We start from the raw sequence: 21,452 nt of genomic DNA, 5'->3' as shown, positions 1-21,452 counted from the left end.
CATGATACTCCTATACTGCCCGCGTCTGAATGATGGAAGCGGGGAGAACAGGCCGTAGCTCTGATTGCCGAGTTCCTTGATTATCTTTTTGGCCTACCTGCGACACCTGGTGTTGTAGGTGTCCTGGACGGAAAGCAGTGAGCGCCCAATTGTGCATTTGGCCGAGCGTACCACCCTCTTTAGAGCCTTGCGGTCAGCGTCAGTGGAGTTGCAGTACTAGGCCGTGATGCAGCCCGACAGTACGTTCTCCGTGGTGCTCCTGTAGAACAATGTGAGGGCCCTCGGGGACAGGCCAAATTTCTTCAGCCTCCTGAGGTTGAAGAGTTGCTGCCGTGCTGCCTTCACCACGGTGTCCGTGTGGGTTTGACCATTACGCCAAGGAACTTGACGTTTTTGAACATCTCCATGGCGGCCCCATTGATGAGGATGGGGGCGTGCCCATCCTGGTTCCTCTTAAAGTCCACAATCAGCTCCTTTGTTTTACTGACATTGAGGGAGAGATTGTTTACCTGGCACCTCTCCGTCAGAGTGCCTACGTCTGTAGGCCGTCTTGTCATTGTTGTTAACCTCTCTGGGATATGTGGGACGGTAGCGTCCCACCTGGCCAACATCCAGTGAAAATGCAGAGCGCCAAATTCAAATAAATTACTATAAAAAATAAACTTTCATTAAATCACACATTCAATATACCAAATTAAAGCTACACTTGTTGTGAATCAAGCCAACGTGTCAGATTTCAAAAATGCTTTATGGCGAAAACAAACAATGCTATTATCTGAGGATAGCACCCCAGTTAACAATCACAGACCATCATATTTCAACCCTCCCGGCGCGACACAAAACGCAGAAATAAAGATATAATTCATGCCTTACCTTTGACGAGCTTCTTCTGTTGGCACTCCAATAAGTCCCATAAACATCACAAACGGTCCTTTTGTTCGATTAATTCCGTCGATATATATCCAAAATGTCAATTTATTTGGCGCGTTTGATCTAGAAAAACACCGGTTCCAACTTGCACAACGTGACTACAAAATATCTCAAAAGTTACCTGTAAGCTTTGTCCAAACATTTCAAACTACTTTTGTAATTCAACTTTAGTTTTTTTTAACGTAAATAATCGATAAAATTGAAGACGGGATGATCTGTGTTCAATACCAGAGGAAAACAATGTGTAGCATGCTTTCTGGTCACGCGCCTCTAACAAACAGTACACTTCACTGGAGCCTCATTCTGAACAAGGCTATTTCTTAATTTCTCAAAGGAAAAACCTCAACCAATTTCGAAAAGTCTGTTGACATCCAGTGGAAGTGATAGGAACTTCAGGAAGGTCCATTAGAAATCTGGATTCCCAATGAAAACCCATTGAAAAGAGTGACCTCCAAAAACAAAAATCTGAATGGTTTGTCCTCGGGGTTTTGCCTGCCAAATAAGTTCTGTTATAGTCACAGACATGATCCAAACAGTTTTAGAAACTTCAGGGTGTTTTCTATCCAATACCAATAATACTATGCATATATTAGCATCTGGGACTGAGTAGGAGGCAGTTTACTCTGGGCACGCTTTTCCAAACGTGAAAATGCTGCCCCCTATCCTAGAGAAGTAAATCAGGCCTACTACTGTCGTGTTGTCAGCTAACTTGAGGCCACACAGTCGTGTGTATACAGGGATTAGAGCTGGGGGCTGAGGACGCACTCTTGTGAGGCCCCTGTGTTGAGGATCAGTGTGGAGGAGGTAATGTTGCCTACCTTGACCACCTGGGGGCGGCCCGTCAGGAAGTCTAGGACCCAGTTGCCTACGGAGGAGTTCAGTCCCAGGGTCGAGAGCTTTGTGAGGAGTTTAGAGGGTAATATGGCATTGAAGACCAAGCTGTAGTCGATGAACAGCATCCTCACTATGCATTCCTTTTGTCCAGGCGAATTAGGGCAGTGTGTCTTGCAATGGCGTTATCCGTGGATCTGTCAGGGCGGTAGGCGATTGGAGAGGGTTGAGTGTATCAGGGAGGGAGGAGGTGATGTTGTCTTTGACTAGCCTCTCGAAGCACTTCATGATGATGGAATGAGTGCTACGTGTCGGTAGTCGTTCAGTTCAGTTACTTTCCATTTCTTGGAAGAGGGATGATAGTGGACATCTTGAAACAGGTGGGGATAACAGCCTGAGCTAGAGAGATAAATGTCAGAAAACACAACAGCTAGCTGGTCTGCACATGCTCTGAGGGCACGGCTAGGGTTACCGTCTGGGCGGCCTTGCGAGAGTTAACATGTTTGAATGACTTGTATTCGTACTCCCTGGAGAAAGTAAGCACATAGCCCACATTGTCCTCAGGGGATCTCCTCGGCAGCTCAGAATAGTTATGCTTTTTTTTTTGCGGGTAGGGCGGCATTGGTGTCCGCAACATAACTGGCTTTCCTTTTGTAAAACGTGATCGTTATAAGCCCCTGCCACATAGGCCTTGTGTCCGACCCGCTGAATGCCGCCTCGCCAAACGTTTTCCAGCGGCCCTGGTCTCGGCGTGATTCTAGTAAAAGTTTTTTCCCCAAACGTCTTTATATGCAGTCTGATGTCAACAGGTTGAAATGTACGTCTTGAATCTTTCTCGTGCATTTCTTTAAAAAAAACTGACATTACCTTCTAAAGTACAGTGGGGCAAAAAAATATTTTGTCAGCCACCAATTGTGCAAGTTCTTCCACTTAAAGAGATGAGAGAGGCCTGTAATTTCCATCATAGGTACACTTCAACTATGACAGACAAAATGAGGAAAAGAAATCCTGAAAATCACATTGTAGGATTTTTTATGAATTTATTTGCAAATTATGGTGGAAAATAAGTATTTGGTCAATAACAAAAGTTTATCTCAATACTTTGTTATATACCCTTTGTTGGCAATGACAGAGGTCAAACGTTTTCTGTAAGTCTTCACAAGGTTTTCACACACTGTTGCTGGTATTTTGGCTCATTCCTCCATGCAGATGTCCTCTAGAGCAGTGATGTTTTGGGGCTGTTGCTGGGCAACACGGACTTTCAACTCCCTCCAAAGATTTTCTATGGGGTTGAGATCTGGAGACTGGCTAGGCCACTCCAGGACCTTGAAATGCTTCTTACGAAGCCACTCCTTCGTTGCCAGGGCGGTGTGTTTGGGATCATTGTCATGCTGAAAGACTCAGCCATGTTTCATCTTCAATGCCCTTGCTGATGGAAGGAGGTTTTCACTCAAAATCTCATGATACATGGCCCCATTCATTCTGTCCTTTACACGGATCAGTCGTCCTGGTCCCTTTGCAGAAAAACAGCCCCAAAGCATGATGTTTCCACCCTCATGCTTCACAGTAGGTATGGTGTTCTTTGGATGCAACTCAGCATTCTTTGTCCTCCAAACACGACGAGTTGAGTTTTTACCAAAAAGTTATATTTTGGTTTCATCTGACCATATGACATTCTCCCAATCTTCTTCAGGATCATCCAAATGCTCTCTAGCAAACTTCAGACGGGCCTGGACATGTACTGGCTTAAGCAGGGGGACACGTCTGGCACTGCTTGATTTGAGTCCCTGGCGGAGTAGTGTGTTACTGGTGGTAGGCTTTGTTACTTTGGACCCAGCTCTCTGCAGGTCATTCACTAGGTCCCCCCGTGTGGTTCTGGGATTTTTGCTCACCGTTCCTGTGATCATTTTGACCCCACGGGGTGAGATGTTGCGTGGAGCCCCAGATCGAGGGAGATTATCAGTGGTCTTGTATGTCTTCCATTTCCTAATAATTGCTCCCACAGTTGATTTCTTCAAACCAAGCTGCTTACCTATTGCAGATTTAGTCTTCCCAGCCTGGTGCAGGTCTACAATTTTGTTTCTGGTGTCCTTTGACAGCTCTTTGGTCTTGGCCATAGTGGAGTTTGGAGTGTGACTGTTTGAGGTTGTGCACAGGTGTCTTTTATACTGATAACAAGTTCAAACAGGTGACATTAATACAGGTAACGAGTGGAGGACAGAGGAGCCTCTTAAAGAAGAAGTTACAGGTCTGTGGGAGCCAGAAATCTTGCTTGTTTGTAGGTGACCAAATACTTATTTTCCACCATAATTTACAAATAAATTCATAAAAAATCCTACAATGTGATTTTCTGGATTTTTTTCTCTCATTTTGTCTGTCATAGTTGAAGTGTACCTATGATGAAAATTACAGGCCTCATCTTTTTAAGTGGGAGAACTTGCACAATTGGTGGCTGACTAAATACTTTTTTGCCCCACTGTAATTTGTGACTTCTATTTCATGAGATAAAATGTAGAAACAAAATCAATATGAATCAGGAACTCATTTAAAAGAAACACTCACCCACATTTGAAGTTCAATGTAACTGGGATATGAGGTTAGTTTAATCTCTTAATGGAGTGGTGTCCTATGACCATGTAGATCAAAAATAATTGTTGCAATTATTAGCTAATTCAATATCCCATTAATGAAGGTAAACAATAACTGTCAACATTTTACTTTTATTGTAGCCAAATACATTAATAGAACACATTGTAAAAACCTTGCAAAGAAATTGACAAAATCTCAATACCCAGGGCTGAACAGACCATGCCCCCTTTATTTACAGTTATGTGACTAAATTAATGACCTTTTATGCTTTTAAAAGCTTTCCCTGCCAATTTAACTGGATGTCAATTCCCCTTTAATAACATAGTAACTTTGTTTACAAGCAATAAATGACTGTTATATCAAGAGGAAAATTGAGGTATGGAAACAGGCAGTGCTTAACTGCAAGAGGAAGACACTTGTATCAGTGACTCGATCAGGCAATTTGCATTCAGGCGCTCTGCTGTACCAACCTGTCGTACCACCCATCCCCTCAATAATAGCACTACAATTATTGATTTCCCATTTATTAGATTACCTGAGGACCCTTAGGGTGAGGAAGATTCCCCCCCCCCCCCCCCCAATCCCATGTCTAACAGTATACAGCCTCCGATGAGAGAAAGTCAATGAGGGGGGCTGGCGTGATGTTGAAATGGCCAAGTAGGAATACACTAAGCCTATGGGCTTGTCGCCTTGCGCCCTTTGCTTTCCTCCTGTTACTATGGGAAATGTGCAAAGCGTAGTGGCACGATGTCGCTGTGATGAAGAGAGGAAGGGCGTGAGGAGGAGAGGGAAGCTTTGAACGAATGTGTGTTGGCACTGCCACAGATGAGGCTGGATGATAATAATTAGGGCATGGCGAGGGGAGAGGAGGCAAATCATGCAAGGCCATTACACATTGAGAAAAGGGAACATATGGGGTCCATGCCGCACGGCTCTGTGGCATCAACCCGCCACGGCTGCCTCTGCCGCCGGAGGAGAAGTGTGAAGGGACCCGTGAATTGGGTGTGTTTAATGTGTGAAATGGGCAGAGGTCCAACGGCGTGGGCTGGGGATGCACGCTCCCTGTCCTGGGTCCCTGGACAGGCCCCCGATTGGGGAATGTAGTGTGGGGGGGGGGGGGGGGGGGGGGTAGTAGCAGTGCTATGCAAGAGTGGTGGGAAATAATTTAAAACCAATGAGATGGAGGAGCAGGAACTGCACTGTTTCAACCCCAGCTGCTCTACGGCTGGGCTGCTGGGTGGCAGCTGACTGTCCCTACTTTGCCTCGGATTTACAGCTTCGTAGTCTAACCTTTTTTCTAGATTTCCAGTGTATTAGCCTTCCTAGGGACACCACTGATTACTACCCTCATCTAGTCCGATGGTAAATTGGAGGCTTTTATTGTCTCAAGAAATTACTGTTGGGAAACGAAGGAATGAGAAATGTCTCGACTTTATCAGACTTAGCAGCAGCTGGCCCCAAATACAGGGCCCCTCCGATAATTGCATATTAAAGTGGCAACTAGCAGAGCTTTAGCCATTTGTCATATCTTGAACGCATTATGATGGTGGGAGTGTTACACTCAAATCTCATTCTCCCTCGGCGGAGGCAGCTCGGTTTTGTAAACAACAGCCCACACCATATAATGCTATCCATACACCCATAAAGGGAATTGAAACCTGCCAAACCTACACCCTAGTTAAGACGAATACACTGTGGCGATTGTCTTACTATTTCCAATTCCTTCTCATTGTCATTTTATTTTTGCAAAATGTGGTAGTGGGGCATGGCCAATTGCACGGTCTCCACCAATTTGTTTTAAAGGCCTTCCTCTTGGCCGCACATTTCCTGCAATTCTACATATTTTGCCGAACAGCAATATTTTGTCTCTGCGGCAAAGGGGAAGGCTGTTAAAAATTTGGGTCGGAGACTGTGCAATTTTCAGAATTTGTTATTTTGTCTGATGTCTAGTTTTTATTGGTAATTGATTGTTAGTTCTCAAAGATGATCTTATTTAAAAATACACTATATATACAAATGTATGTGGACACCTATTGCTGATAGCTGTATAAAATCAAGCACACAGCCATGCAATTGCAATAGACAAACGCTGGCAGTAGAATGACCTTACTGAAGATCTCAGTGACTTTCAGCGCGGCACTGTCATAGGATGCCACCTTTCCAACAAGTCAGTTCGTCAAATATCTGCCCCGCTAGAGCTGTCCCGGTCAACTGCAAGTGCTGTTGTGAAGTGGAAATGAGCAACTACGGCTCAGCCGCGAAGTTGTAGGCCACATAAGCTCACGGAACGGGACCACTGAGTGCTGAAGCGCGTAAAAAATTGTCTGTCCTCGGTTGCAACACTCACTTTTTAGTTCCAAACTGCCTCTGACAGCAACAGCAGCACGAGCTGTTCGTCAGGAGCTTCAATAAATGGGTTTCCATGGCCGAGCAGCAGTACACAAGCCTAAGATCACCATGCGCAATGCCAAGCGTCGGCTGGAGTGGTGTAAAGCTCGCTGCCATTGGACTCTGGAGCAGTGGAAATGCGCTTCAACCATCTGGCAGTCTGACGGACAAATATGTGTTTGGCGGATGCCAGGAGAATGCTACCTGCCCGAATGCATAGTGCCAAATTACATTTTTTGGAATAAAGGTCTGCGGCTGTTTTTCATGGTTCGGGCTAGGCCCCTTAGTTCAAGTGAAGAGAAATCTTAACGCTACAGCATACAATGACATTCTAGACGATTCTGTGCTTCCAACTTGGTGGTAACAGTTTGGGGAAGGCCCTTTTCTGTTTCAGCATGACAATGCTCCTGTGCACAAGCGAGGGCCATACAGAAATGGTTTGTCGATATCGGTGTGGAAGAACTTAACTGGCCTGCACAGAGCCCTGACCTCAACCTCATCGAACACCTTTGGGATGAATTGGAGCCAGGCCTAATCGCCCAACATCACTAATGCTCTTGTGGCTGAATGGTAGCAAGTACCCACAGCAATGTTCCAACATCTAGTGGAAAGCATTTCCAGAATAGTGGAGGCTGTTATAGCAGCAAAGAGGAGACCAAATTCCATATTAATTCCCATGATTTTGGAATGAGATTTTTGACAAGTAGGTGTCCACATTCTTCTGGTCATGTAGTTTATATAGCTCTTTTCTACATACTTTCTACATTTTAGTCATTTAAGTTTACAGAAAACTATTTTATAAAACAGACATACAGTGCCTTGGGAAAGTATTTAGACCCTTTGACTTTTTCCACATTTTGTTACGTTATAGCCTTATTCTAAAATGGATTCATTATTTTTTTTAATTCAGCAATACACACACAATAGCCCATAATGACAAAGGGAAAACAGGTTGTTAGAAATGTGTGCAAAATGTTATAAAAAAAGAAAACATAAATACCTTATTTACATAAGTATTCAGACCCTTTGCTATGAGACTCGAAGTTGAGCTCAGGTGCATCCTGTTTCCATTGATTATCTTTGAGATGTTTCTACAACTTGGTTGAAGTCCACCTATGGTTAATTCAATTGATTTGAAAAGGCACACACTTGTCAAAATAAATTCCCAAAGTTGACAGTGCATGTCAGAGGAAAAACCAAGCCATGAGGTCGAGTAATTGTCCTTAGAGCTCCGAGACAGAATTGTGTCGAGGCACAGATCTTGGGAAGGATATGAAAACATTTCTGCAACATTCAAAGTCCCCAAGAACACACTGGCCTCCATTATACTTAAATGGAAGAAGTTTGGAACCACCAAGACTCTTCCTAGAGATGGCCGCCCAGCCAAACTGAGCAATCGGGGGAGAAGGAGCTTGGTCAGGGAGGTGACCAACCCAATGGTCACTCTGACAGAGCTCCAGACTTCCTCTCATATTTACATAAGGCACATTATGTAAATGTGATGGGAGAACCTTCCAGAAAGACAAACATCTCTGCAGCACTCTACCAATCAGGCCTTTATGGTAGAGTGCCCAGACGGAAGCCACTCTTCAGTAAAATGCACATGATAGCCCGCTTGGAGTTTGCCAAAAAGCACCTAAAAACTCTCAGACTATTAGAAACAAGATTCTCTGGTCTGATGAACCAATATTGAACTATTTTACCTGAAGTCCAATCCTCACATCTGAAGGAAACCTGGCACCCACCCCTAGGGTGAAGGATGGTAGTGGCAGCCTCATGCTGTGGGGATGTTTTTCAGCAGCAGGGACTGGGAGACTAGTCAGGATTGAGGGAAAGATGAATGGAGCAAAGTACAGGAAGATCCTTGGTGAAAACCTGCTCGAGAGTGCACAGGACCTCAGACTGGTGCGAAAGTTCACCTTCCAACAGGAAAATGACTCGAAGCACACAGTCAAGACAATAAAGGAGTGACTTCGGGACAAGTCTCTGAATGTCCTTGAGTGGCCCAGCCAGAGCCTGGAATTGAACCCGATCTAACATCTCTGGAGAGACCTGAAAATAGCTGTGCAGCAGCACTCCCCATCCAACCTGACAGAGCTTAAAAGCATCTGCATAGAAGAATGGGAGAAATTCCCCAAATACAGGTGTGCCAAGCTTTTGTAGCGTCATACCCAAGACTCGAGGTTGTAATCGCTGCCAAAGGTGCTTCAACAAAGTACTGAGTAAAGGGTCTGCATAATTATGTAAATGTTATAGTTCAGTTTTTTCTGTTTTATAAATTAGCAACAAAGTGTTTTACTTTGTCATTATGGGGTATTATGTGTAGATTTGGGGGGGGGAAACTATTTAAAACATTTTAGAATAATGCTGTAACGTAACAAATGTGTGGAAAAAGTCTAGGGGTATGAATACTTTACAAAGGCTATATATACAGTCAGAAGTTTACATACACCTTAGCCAAATACATTTAAAGTCAGTTTTTCACAATTCCTGACATTTAATCCTAGTAAAAATTCCCTGTCTTTTGTCAGTTAGGATCACCACTTTATTTAAAGAATGTGAAATGTCAGAATATTGGTAGAGAGAATGCTTTAATTCAGGTTTTATTTCTTTCATCACATTCCCAGTGGGTCAGACGTTTACATACACTCAATTAGTATTTGGTAGCATTGCCTTTAAATAGTTTAACTTGGGTTTTTATTTTTATTTATTTTTTATTTTTTTTTACCGTTATTTTACCAGGTAAGTTGACTGAGAACACGTTCTCATTTGCAGCAACGACCTGGGGAATAGTTACAGGGGAGAGGAGGGGGATGAATGAGCCAATTGTAAACTGGGGATTATTAGGTGACCATGATGGTTTGAGGGCCAGATTGGGAATTTAGCCAGGACACCGGGGTTAACACCCCTACTCTTACGATAAGTGCCATGGGATCTTTAATGACCTCAGAGAGTCAGGACACCCGTTTAACGTCCCATCCGAAAGACGGCACCCTACACAGGGCAGTGTCCCCAATCACTGCCCTGGGGCATTGGGATATTTTTTAGACCAGAGGAAAGAGTGCCTCCTACTGGCCCTCCAACACCACTTCCAGCAGCATCTGGTCTCCCATCCAGGGACTAACCAGGACCAACCCTGCTTAGCTTCAGAAGCAAGCCAGCAGTGGTATGCAGGGTGGTATGCTGCTGGCTTGTGGTATGCAGGGTGGTATGCAGGGTGGTATGCTGCTGGTTTGTCACGTTCCTGATATTATTTTCCTTTGTTTAACTTTGTTTAGTTGGTCAGGACGTGAGCTGGGTGGGTAGTCTATGTTATGTGTTTCTATGTTGGGTTCAATGTGTTGCCTGATATGGTTCTCAATTAGTGGCAGGTGTTTGACGTTTCCTCTGATTGAGAACCATATTAAGGTAGGTTGTTCACACTGTTTGTTTGTGGGTGATTGTTGCTGTGTCTGTGTTTGTTGCACCACACGGTACTGTCTCGTCTCGTTCGTTCGTTTTTTCCTGTTTAATGCGTTCATTGTTTTTTATGTTCACAAGTTCAGGTCTGTTTAACGTCGTTTGTTGTTTTGTAGTTTATTCAAGTGTTCTTCGTGTTTCGTCTTCATTTAATAAATCATTATGTCTACATACCTCGCTGCGTGTTGGTCCAATCCATGCTCCTCCTCGTCTGAAGAGGAGAACGAATATGACAGCCGTTACAGGGTTAAACGTTTCGGCTTGCCTTCCACAACCTTCCCACAATAAGTTGGGTGTATTCTGGCCCATTCCTCCTGACAGAGGTGGTGTAACCGAGTCAGGGTTGTAGGCCTCCTTGCTCGCACACGCTTTTTCAGTTCTGCCCACGCATTTTCTATAGGATTGAGGTCAGGGCTTTGTGATAGCCACTCCAATACCTTGACTTTGTTGTCCTTAAGCCATTTTGCCACAACTTGGAAGTATGCTTGGGGTCATTGTCCATTTGGAAGACCCATTTGCAACAAATAACTTCCTGACTGATGTCTTGAGATGTTGCTTCAATATATCCACATAATTATCCTTCCTCAGGATTTCCTTCCTATTTTGTGAAGTGCACCAGTCCCTCCTGCAGCAAAGTACCCCCACAACATAATGCTGCCACCACTGTGCTTCACGGTTGGGATGGTGTTCTTTGGCTTGCAAGCCTCCCCCCTTTTCCTCCAAACATAACGATGGTCATTATGGCCAAACAGTTCTATTTTTGTTTCATCAGACAAGAGGACATTTCTCCAAAAAGTACAATCTTTGTCCCCATGTGCAGTTGTAAACCGTAGCCTGACTTTTTTGGGGCGGTTTTGGAGCAGTGGCTTCTTCCTTGCTGATCGGCCTTTCAGGTTATGTTGTTATAGATACTTTTGTACAAGTTTCCTCCAGCATCTTCACAAGGTCCTTTGCTGTTGTTCTGGGATTGATTTGCACTTTTCGCACCAAAGTACATTCATCTCTAGGAGCCAGAACGCGTCTCCTTCCTGAGCGGTATGACAGCTGCGTGGTCTCATGGTGTTTATTCTTGCGCACTATTGTTTGTACAGATGAACGTGGTACCTTCAGGTGTTTGGAAATTGCTCCCAATGATGAACCAGACTTAGGGAGGCCTACAATCTTTTTTCTGAGGTCTTGGATGATTTCTTTTACATTTTTCGATAATGTCAAGCAACTCAGGCACTGAGTTTGAAGGTAGGCCTTGAAATACATCCACAGGTACACCTTCAATTGACTCAAATTATGTCAATTAGCCTATCAGAAGCTTTCAAAGCAATGACATCAGTTTCTGGGATTTTTCAAGCTGTTTAATTAAAGGCACAGTCAAGTTAGTGTATGTAAACATCTGACCCACTGGAATTGTGATACTGTGTATTATAAGTGAAATAATCTGTCTGTAAACAATTGTTGGAAAAATTACTTGTCGTGCACACAGTAGATGTCCTAAACAACTTAACAAAACTATAGTTTGTTAACAAGAAATGTGTGGAGTGGTTGAAAAACGAGTTTGAAGTTTTTATCTCCAACCTAAGTGTATGTAAACTTCCGAGTTCAACTGTACATATATTATGATTAATTTCAGTGTGTATGGGAGAAGGTGGGCCGAGGAGCACCGCATACAGACTATTTTTCCATGAATGGATCACAATAAAAATGCCATAGGCTGTACTTGTGTGGCTGTTTGGGGTGTGATATAGGCCTACATGTCAAAATACCAACAACGTCAGTCATAGTGAAGATAACAATGGATTTTCATTAGTTCAGTGTTATATATGGGGTGCAGGGAGTAAGTTCAATTCATTATAAGAGATGAGTCCTGTAACCACTTTTACCTCTGCACATTGTTTGCTAACATTTGCTTACACTTTCATGTCAGCAAAATATGTCACTTTAGAAGATTGTCATGTGTTTCATGGTAATTGAATTGCTCTCCATATGACCCCATGGTGCCTCTACAAGGTGTGAAACTTGTGAGGAAATGTAACACCCCAGTACTCGTCAGGTAGACACTTCTAGAGGTTAAGGGGGCCTGGTTAACACACATCGAAGATATTGGCTGTGTGTTGATGCTGGAGGGAGGCGGTGGGTGTGTATAGTGTGTGTGTTTGTGTGTGTGTGTGTGTATTTGTGTGTGTGTGTGTATTTGTGTGTGTGTGTGTATTTGTGTGTGAGTAAAAATGTGTGTATCTGCGAGTGTGTGTGTGTGTGTGTGTGTTGGCAAGATGAAGTTGGTGAGAGTGCTGATATAAAACGGCGGTGGCTGAGGCAAATGAGAAATGTAATCAGCCTAGTTCACTATCCATGGCCTGGTTAGGGTCTCCACTATATTGGTTCACCACTCTGAATTGATTTGCCCTATTCCGAACCCAAAGTTGTGATGATTGATATATTGTCTTTGCATAGCCCATTGATGTGCTTAACATAATTCTGTGATGAATCGTCTATGACCCTATTCACATTAGCAGACAGCATGTATCACTGGTGAGTTATAATGTGGCAGACGAAATTTACCTGGAAAGAGGTTGTCGTCATTTTAACCTTCTCATTTGATCTCCACTGACACATTTAAGTTCTCATTTGTGTCAGGGAATTCATTATGGTTTCAAGCGGAGCTGCCCTGGCTGCTAGCGTGCTGTGCTAACATGCTAGTTGTTTGAAGGGATAAGTGTATCAGTTAGAATCAGGTAATCGTCTGGGTCAAGTATTGAAGCTAAATTAAATAATTCCATTCATGGAATAATTTACTGAGTTAATCTACAGTTTTTATGAATTTAGAGGGAAATTATGTTGTCCGAAGACAGTTTTTCTAATAACTAAACCTAATCCTCTAATTGCTACTCTCTCATGTAAGTTGGTACATTATGGACAAAAGCCTTTATGATTTAGGCCACTTGCCTTGTGCCAGAAATCTCCCAGATCTTTTTGCCCAATGTAGAATGGCCTACTGCCAAATGTGAGGCAATCTATAAAACCATATACTAATCTATAAAACGGTAATAAAAGGTTAGAGATAGTCTAAACAAAGTTTTTTGGGGGGGGGCCAGTATGTGGGCTCTGAATGTGTGTATCCAAACAGAAACAAATGTCTTGGTATTGTTTTACCTCAGATTAGTAGATCAATTGGAAGGCACTCGATCCAGAACCGTGACATGTCCCTGGCTTGGTGTTCAGTTATCAAAGCAACGTCCCTGAGAATGTCTGTCGCTTCAATATATTCTTTGTTATTCCAGCAGCACGTCCTCTCACACCTATTCATCTCTCTTCCTGTCTGAACCTCACACATTTTACACTACCTTTACTTTGGATCCATCTCTCTGCTCTCTGTCTTTTCTCTCCTTGCAGATTTCAACAATATTGTATAATAAAAGTACAGTAGTTCAGTCGCAATAGTTCCTCAGACATTCCTGAGACTTGATGGGTCTGGGTTCAAATAGTATGTTTTCTTTCAAATACATTTTAGCGTTTGAATAAAAGATCACCCAAAACAACATCGCCACAAAAGAGGTGGGACAGAGCGGGCTTCTGTTCAGACTTCGGAGGTGCGCACACCACCCACCGCTTCCAAGTATATTACTCGCTAATGTCCAGTCTCTAGATAACAAGGTAAATGAAATTAGGGCAAGGATCGCAACATACTCTGTGTCACGGAAACATGGTTCTCTGGGGATATGCTGTCTGAGTTGGTACAGCCACCGGGATTCTTTGTGCGTCGCGCCAACAGAAATAAACATCTCTCCTGGAAGAAGAAGGGCGGGGGTGTATGTTTCATAATTAACGACTCATGGTGTAATTATAACAGCATATAGGAATGCAAGTCCTTTTGTTCACCTGACCTAGAATTTCTCACATTCAAATGCCGACCGTATTATCTAACAAGAGAATTCTCGTCGGTTATTGTCACAGCCGTGTATATCCCCCCTCAAGCCGATACCACAACGGCCCTCAAGGAACTTCACTGGACTCCATGCAAACTGGAAACCGTATATCTTGAGGCTGCATTTATTGTAGCTGGGGATTTTAACAAAGCTAATTTGAGAACAAGGCTACACTGGATCACTGCTACTCTAACTTCCACAATGCGTACAAGGCCCTCCCCTGCCCTCCTTTCGGCAAATCTGACCACGACTCCATTTTGCTTCTCCCCTCGTATAGGCAGGAACTCAAACAGGATGTACCTGTGTCAAAGACTATTCAATGCTGGTCTGACCAATCGGAATCCACACTTCAAGTTTTGACTGGAATATGTTCCGGGTAGCCTCAGTGTAATATAGATTTACACTCTGATTCTGTGAGTGAGTTTATAAGGAAGTGCATAGGACTATTTATAAGGAAGTCCCACTGTGACTATTAAAACCTACCCTAACCAGAAACCGTGGATAGAGGGTATCATTCGCGCAAAACTGAAAGCGCAAACCACCGCATTTAACCATGGAAAGGTGACCAGGAGTATGGCTGAATACAAACAGTGTAGTTATTCCCTCCGCAAGGCAATCAAACAATCAAAATATCAGTATAGAGACAAAGTGGAGTCGCAATTCAACGGCTCAGACACGAGACGTATGTGCCAGGGTTTACAGGCAATCATGGAGTACAAAAAAAAACAGCCACAGTCTGCTGTCCCCACATGCTTCAAGATGGCCACCATTGTTCCTGTACCCAAGAATGCAAAGGTAACTGAACTAAATGACTATCGCCCCGAAGCAGTCACTTCTGTCATCATGAGAGGCTAGACAGGGATCATATCACCTTCACCTTACCGGTCACCCTAGACCCACTTCAAATTGCTTACTGCCCCAATAGATCCACAGACGATGCAATCGCCATCACACTGCACACTTCCCTAACCAATCTCGACAAGAGGAATACCTGTTCATTGACTACAGCTCAGCATTCAACACCATAGTACCCTCCAATCTCATCATTAAGCTTGAGGCCCTGGGTCTCAGCCCTGCCCTGCTCAATTGGGTCCTGGACTTCCTGGCGGGCCGCCAGCAGGTGGTGAAGGTAGGAAACAACATATCCGCTTCACTGATCCTCAACACTGTGGCCCCACAAGGGTGCATGCTCACACCCTCCTGTACTCCCTGTTCACCCACGACTGCATGGCCATGTTTGTAGACAACACAACAGTAGTAGGCTTGATCACCAACAATGAAGAGACAGCCTATAGGTAGGACGCGAGGGCACTCGGAGTGGGGCGTAAGGAAAACAACTTCTCACTCAATTTCAACAAAACAAAGGAGATGATCATGGACTTCAGGAAACAGAAGAGGGAACACCCCTCTATCCACATCGACTGGGCAGCAGAGGAGAAGGTGGAAAGTTCCTTGGCGTACACATCATAGACAAACTGAAATGGTCCACCCACACAGACGGTGTGGTGAAGAAGGCGCAACAGCACCTCTTCAACCTTAGGAGGCTGAAGAAATTTGGCTTGTCACCTAAAACACCCACAAACTTTTGCAGATGCACAATTGAGAGCATCCTGTCGGACTGTATTACCGCCTGGTACGGCAACTGCACTGCCCACAACCGCAGGGCTCTCCAGAGGGTGGTGTGGTCTGCACAACGCATCACAGAGGGAAAACTACCTGCCCTCCAGGACACCTACAGCACCCGATGTTACAGGAAGGCCAAAAAGATCATCAAGGACAACAACCACCCGAGCCACTGCCTGTTCATCCCGCTACAATCCAGAAGGCGAGGTCAGTACAGGTGCATCAAAGCTGGGGCCAAGAGACAGAAGCTGTTTTTCAATCTCAAGGCCATCAGACTGTTAAACAGCCATCACTAACACAGAAAGGCTGCTGCTTACATACAGACTCGAAATCATTGGCCACTCTAACAAATGGATCAGTAGTCACCTTACTAATGCCACTTTAATAATGTTTACATATCTTGCATTACTCATCCCGTATGTTTATATTGTATTTTATATCATTTATTGGCTCTTGCCTATGCCCTCGGTCATTGCTCATCCATATATTAATATGTACATATTCTTATTCCATCCCTTTACTTAGATTTGTGTGTTTGGTTGTTGAGGAATTGTGGAACTGTTAGATTACTTGTTAGATATTGCTGCACTGTCGGAACTAGAAGCACAAGCATTTCGCTACACTCGCAATAACATCTGCTAACCATGTGTCACGAACCGGCTCAAAGCCCGTAACAAAAGGGAGACAACGTGGAGAAAAGGAGTAACAAAATACATATTTATTAGCTAAAGTAACTAAGTATAATATACAATGGTGTGTTTAATCAGTAATCAGCAGTGTAAGTGAGTGTTTTGCATGCATGAATGTGATAATGCAGGGTGTCAAAAGATGCTAAAACAAACAACCAAAAAACACCAAAAAACACAAACAAATCTATCAAGGTGTCTGCCTGGAGAGAGTCTCCTCCATGAATGGGGAAATGGTGCATTTATCCTCTGACAGTGGGCCCAGGTGTTTCCCATGTAGCTGACGACCCTCCCAACTCCGCCCACCGGCATCCTAATAAGGAAACAAGAACAAAGAGAGAATACGGCAGACAGAGTGGGAGGGTCGTCACACATGTGTATGTGACCAATAACATTTTATTTGATGTAACTTGCGGATTCGTCTGAGAGGGGGGGGAGGGGGGGGGGTCTGTAATAAGGAGTATTTATGTCTGTAATAAAGCCCTTTTGTGGGGAAAACTCATTCTGATAGGCTGGTCCTGGCCCCAGTGGGTGAGCTTGGGTCCCGTGTGGGTGGGCCTGTGCCCTTCCAGGCCCACTCAAGGCTGTGCCCCTCCCCAGTTGTGAAATCCATATATTGGGGCCTAATTAATGTATTTGTTGACTGATTTCCTAATATGAACTGTAATTCAGTAAAATCAATTAAACTGTTCAATGTATGAGAAAGCTCACCACTCTAAGGTCCTTTTGGGGACCCATTTCAGTGATGGTCGAGGACTGAAATATACTAATTTAGGGCCATTTCAGCCAAATTGGATGAAAGTTCTGGTGCACAAAGCGTGCCTCTGTGTGACGTAAGCACCAGTAGATGAAAATTACCACATTGCTAGAGAGAGAACAAATTACTATCGCAATGTTTTGGTTTTGCCTCTTAAACCCGGGCTGCATCTGAATGACACCCTACTCTCTACCCTATTCTCCCTGATAGGTTCTTTCATGGTGGTGAACGGCTCGGGCCGGGCGTCGGGGCAGAAGGCCCACCTGCTCCTGCCCACCCTGAAGGAGAACGACACCCACTGCATCGACTTCCACTACTCTCTATCCAGCCGCGATGGCTCCAGTCCCGGGGTGCTCAACGTCTACATCAAGGTGAACGGCGGTACCCAGGGAAACCCTGTGTGGAATGCCTCCGCCTCGGTGACCGAGGGCTGGGTCAAGGCCGAGCTGGCAATCAGCACCTTCTGGCCCAACTCCTATCAGGTGAGGGGAGATCTTCAATGTCACCACATACTGTCACATCGGTGTGGTGTTCATTAAGGCACACAACATAAAACATTTTAAAAATGTTTGCAAGGAAAACAAAATAGTTTCTTATTGGACAAGTCCAAATAATCCACCCATTTGTTGTCTGTTTTCTTCCGTTTGGTGCATATACAATAGGTTTGATATGTTCACTACACCGCTATCATAGCAATGCTCAAGCCACTGTTCAGAACCGGTATGCTGTGTGGTAGGCCTATTGTTGGAAATATGTTTTTTTAATTATATTTTTATATAAATATTGCCTGTCATTATGCGATACGGTTCGACCACTGACAGCGAATGTTCAGATGGAACCCAATTGGTTTATTTGCAGTCTTCCTAAAGTTGTCACGTTCCTGACCTTATTTGCCTTTATTTTACTTTGTTTAGTTGGTCAGGACGTGAGCTGGATGGGTAGTCTATGTTATGTGTTTCTATGTTTAGGTTCATTGGTAATTAGCCTTATATGGTTCTCAATCAGGGACAGGTGTTTGACGTTTCCTCTGATTGAGAACCATATAAAGGTAGGCTGTTCACACTGTTTGTTTGTGGGTGATTGTCTTCCGTGTCTGTGTATGTCGCACCACACGGGACTGTTTCGTTTTCGTTCGTGTTTGTAGTCTGTTCCTGTTCGTGCGTTCTTCGTGTTATTATTGTAAGTTCGTAAGTTCAGGTCTGTCTACTTCGTTTATTGTTTTGTAGTTTGTTCAAGTGTTCATAGTGTTTCGTCTTGTGTAAATAAATCATTATGTCTACATACCTCGCTGCGTTTTGGTCCGACCCTTACTCCTCCTCCTCGTCTGAGGAGGAGAACAACTTAGACGACCGTTACAAAAGTTAGAAAAATAAGGTTAAGAAATTGCTTAAACTTCAATATAAATAATTTTTCAGTAACTCGGTTACTCACACCATGGGGTCATTGGTGAAATTGAATCGGATGAGAATCACCACGTTAATTGTTCTGATTTGAATACAATTATTCATCTATTTCTCAACTTGAAAGTCCTTCTTCTAGCATTCATTACTGCCTATTTGCCAACCTTTTTAAAACTGTTTTTTGCTTCATGAAAAAAGTCTCCAACCTCAATAGGACCGTATTCCTTATACAGTGCACTACTTTTGACCAGAGTCCTATGCTCCCTGATTAAAAGTAGTGCACTGAATAGGGAATAGGGTGTCATTTGAGATGCAGCCCTGGTTTTAGAGGCATAACCGAAACATTGCGATAGTAATTTGTTCTCTCTGGAATATGAGCAATGTGGTAATTTTCATCTACTGGGGTTTTACATCACACAGAGGCAACCTTTGTGCATCACAACTTTCATCCAATTTTGCTGAAATGGTCCTAAATGAGTATATTTCAGCCCTCAATCCTCGCTGAAATGGGTCCCAAAAAGGACCTCAGAGTGGGGAGCTTAGTCACCTCAGCCAGAATTATCTTGGCAAATCATCGCTCATTGCAAATTACCATGTTAAATAACCTTTGAGGAAAAATCGTTTTAGGTACCCACACAACTCTCTCTATCTCTCTCTCTCTTTCTCTTTCTCTCTGGTATCTCTCTCTCTCACTTTCTCTCTATATACAGTGCATTCGGAAAGTATTCAGACCCCTTGACTTTTTCCATATTTTGTTACGTTACAGCCTTATTCTAAAATGTATTAAATAGTTTTCCCCCCTCATCAATCTACACATAATAAGAAAGCAAAAACAGGTTTTCAAACATTTTTGCAAATAAAAAACTGATATCACATTTACATAAGTATTCAGACCCTTCAGTCAGTACTTTGTTGAAGCACCTTTGGCAGCGATTACTGCGTTGAGTCTTCTTGGGTATGACGCTACAAGCTTGGCACACCTGTATTTGTGGAGTTTCTCCCATTCTTTTCTGCAGATGCTCTCAAACTCTGTAAGGTTGGATGGGGAGCGTCGCTACACAGCTATTCTCACGTCTCAAGAGATGTTCGATCGGGTTCAAGTCCGGGCTGAGTGCCACTCAAGGACATTCAGAGACTTGTCCCTAAGCCACTCCTGCGTTGTCTTGGCTGTGCCCTTAGGGTTGTTGTCCTGTTGGACAACAACCCTAACAACAATCCTGTCGCCCCAGTCTCAGGTCCTGAGTGCTCTAAAGCAGGTTTACATCAAGGATCTATATATACAGTGGGGAGAACAAGTATTTGATACACTGCCGATTTTGCAGGTTTTCCTACTTACAAAGCATGTAGAGGTCTGTAATTTTTTATCATAGGTACACTTCAACTGTGAGAGACGGAATCTAGAACAAAAATCCAGAAAATCACATTGTGTGATTTTTAATTAGCATTTTATTGCATGACATAAGGATTTGATCACCTACCAACCAGTAAAAATTCCGGCTCTCACAGACCTGTTCGTTTTTCTTTAATTAGCCCTCCGGTTCTCCACTCATTACCTGTATTAACTGCACCTGTTTGAACTCGTTACCTGTATAAAAGACACCTGTCCACACACTCAATCAAACAGACTCCAACCTCTCCACAATGGCCAAGACCAGAGAGCTGTGTAAGGACATCAGGGATAAAATTGTAGACCTGCACAAGGCTGGGATGGGCTACAGGACAATAGGCAAGCAGCTTGGTGAGAAGGCAACAACTGTTGGCGCAATTATTAGAAAATGGAAGAAGTTCAAGATGACGGTCAATCACCCTCGGTCTGAGGCTCCATGCAAGATCTCACCCCGTGGGGCATCAATGATCATGAGGAAGGTGAGGGCTCAGCCCAAAACTACACGGCAGGACCTGGTCAATGACCTGAAGAGAGCTGGGACCACAGTCTCAAAGAAAACCATTAGTAACACACTACGTCGTCATGGATTAAAATCCTGCAGCGCACGCAAGGTCCCCCTGCTCAAGCCAGCGCATGTCCAGGCCCGTCTGAAGTTTGCCAATGACCATCTGGATGATCCAGAGGAGGAATGGGAGAAGGTCATGTGTTCTGATGAAACAAAAATAGAGCTTTTTGGTCTAAACTCCACTCGCCGTGTTTGGAGGAAGTAGAAGGATGAGTACAACCCCAAAAACACCATCCCAACCGTGAAGCATGGAGGTGGAAACATCATTCTTTGGGGATGCTTTTCTGCAAAGGGGACAGGACGATTGCACCGTATTGAGGGTAGGATGGATGGGATCCATGTATCGCGAGATCTTGGCCAACAACCTCCTTCCCTCAGTAAGAGCATTGAAGATGGGTCGTGGCTGGGTCTTCCAGCATGACAACAACCCGAAACACACAGCCAGGGCAACTAAGGAGTGGCTCCGTAAGAAGCATCTCAAGGTCCTGGAGTGGCCTAGCCAGTCTCCAGACCTGAACCCAATAGAAAATCTTTGGAGGGAGCTGAAAGTCCGTATTGCCCAGCGACAGCCCCGAAACCTGAAGGATCTGGAGAAGGTCTGTATGGAGGAGTGGGCCAAAATCCCTCCTGCAGTGTGTGCAAACCTGGTCAAGAACTACAGGAAACGTATGATCTCTGTAATTGCAAACAAAGGTTTCTGTATCAAATATTAAGTTCTGCTTTTCTGATGTATCAAATACTTATGTCATGCAATAAAATGCAAATTAATTACTTAAAAATCATACAATGTGATTTTCTGGATTTTTGTTTTACATTCTGTCTCTCACAGTTGAAGTGTACCTATGATAAAAATTACAGACCTCTACATGCTTGGTAAGTAGGAAAACCTGCAAAATCGGCAGTGTATCCAATACTTGTTC

The 21,452-nt window shown here is 43.8% G+C and overlaps 1 protein-coding gene across 23 annotated transcripts in view; it reads left to right on the top strand.

Annotated features, from left to right (window-relative positions):
• LOC129840290 (receptor-type tyrosine-protein phosphatase T-like) overlaps positions 1 to 21,452 on the top strand; it is a 448,617-nt gene that overhangs the window by 142,842 nt on the left and 284,323 nt on the right. For all 23 annotated transcript variants that reach the window (XM_055908070.1, XM_055908143.1, XM_055908060.1 and 20 more), the window contains one exon: positions 17,391 to 17,662. In XM_055908070.1, coding sequence (XP_055764045.1) covers positions 17,391 to 17,662 — 272 coding nt within the window. The remainder of the gene's footprint in view (positions 1 to 17,390; positions 17,663 to 21,452) is intronic.

The sequence above is a fragment of the Salvelinus fontinalis genome, chromosome 3 (genome assembly GCF_029448725.1).
Source record: "Salvelinus fontinalis isolate EN_2023a chromosome 3, ASM2944872v1, whole genome shotgun sequence".
NCBI classification, from domain to species: Eukaryota; Metazoa; Chordata; class Actinopteri; order Salmoniformes; family Salmonidae; genus Salvelinus; species Salvelinus fontinalis.
Note: the sequence above shows the minus strand (reverse complement) of the source record. Positions and strands in the feature narration are given on the sequence as shown.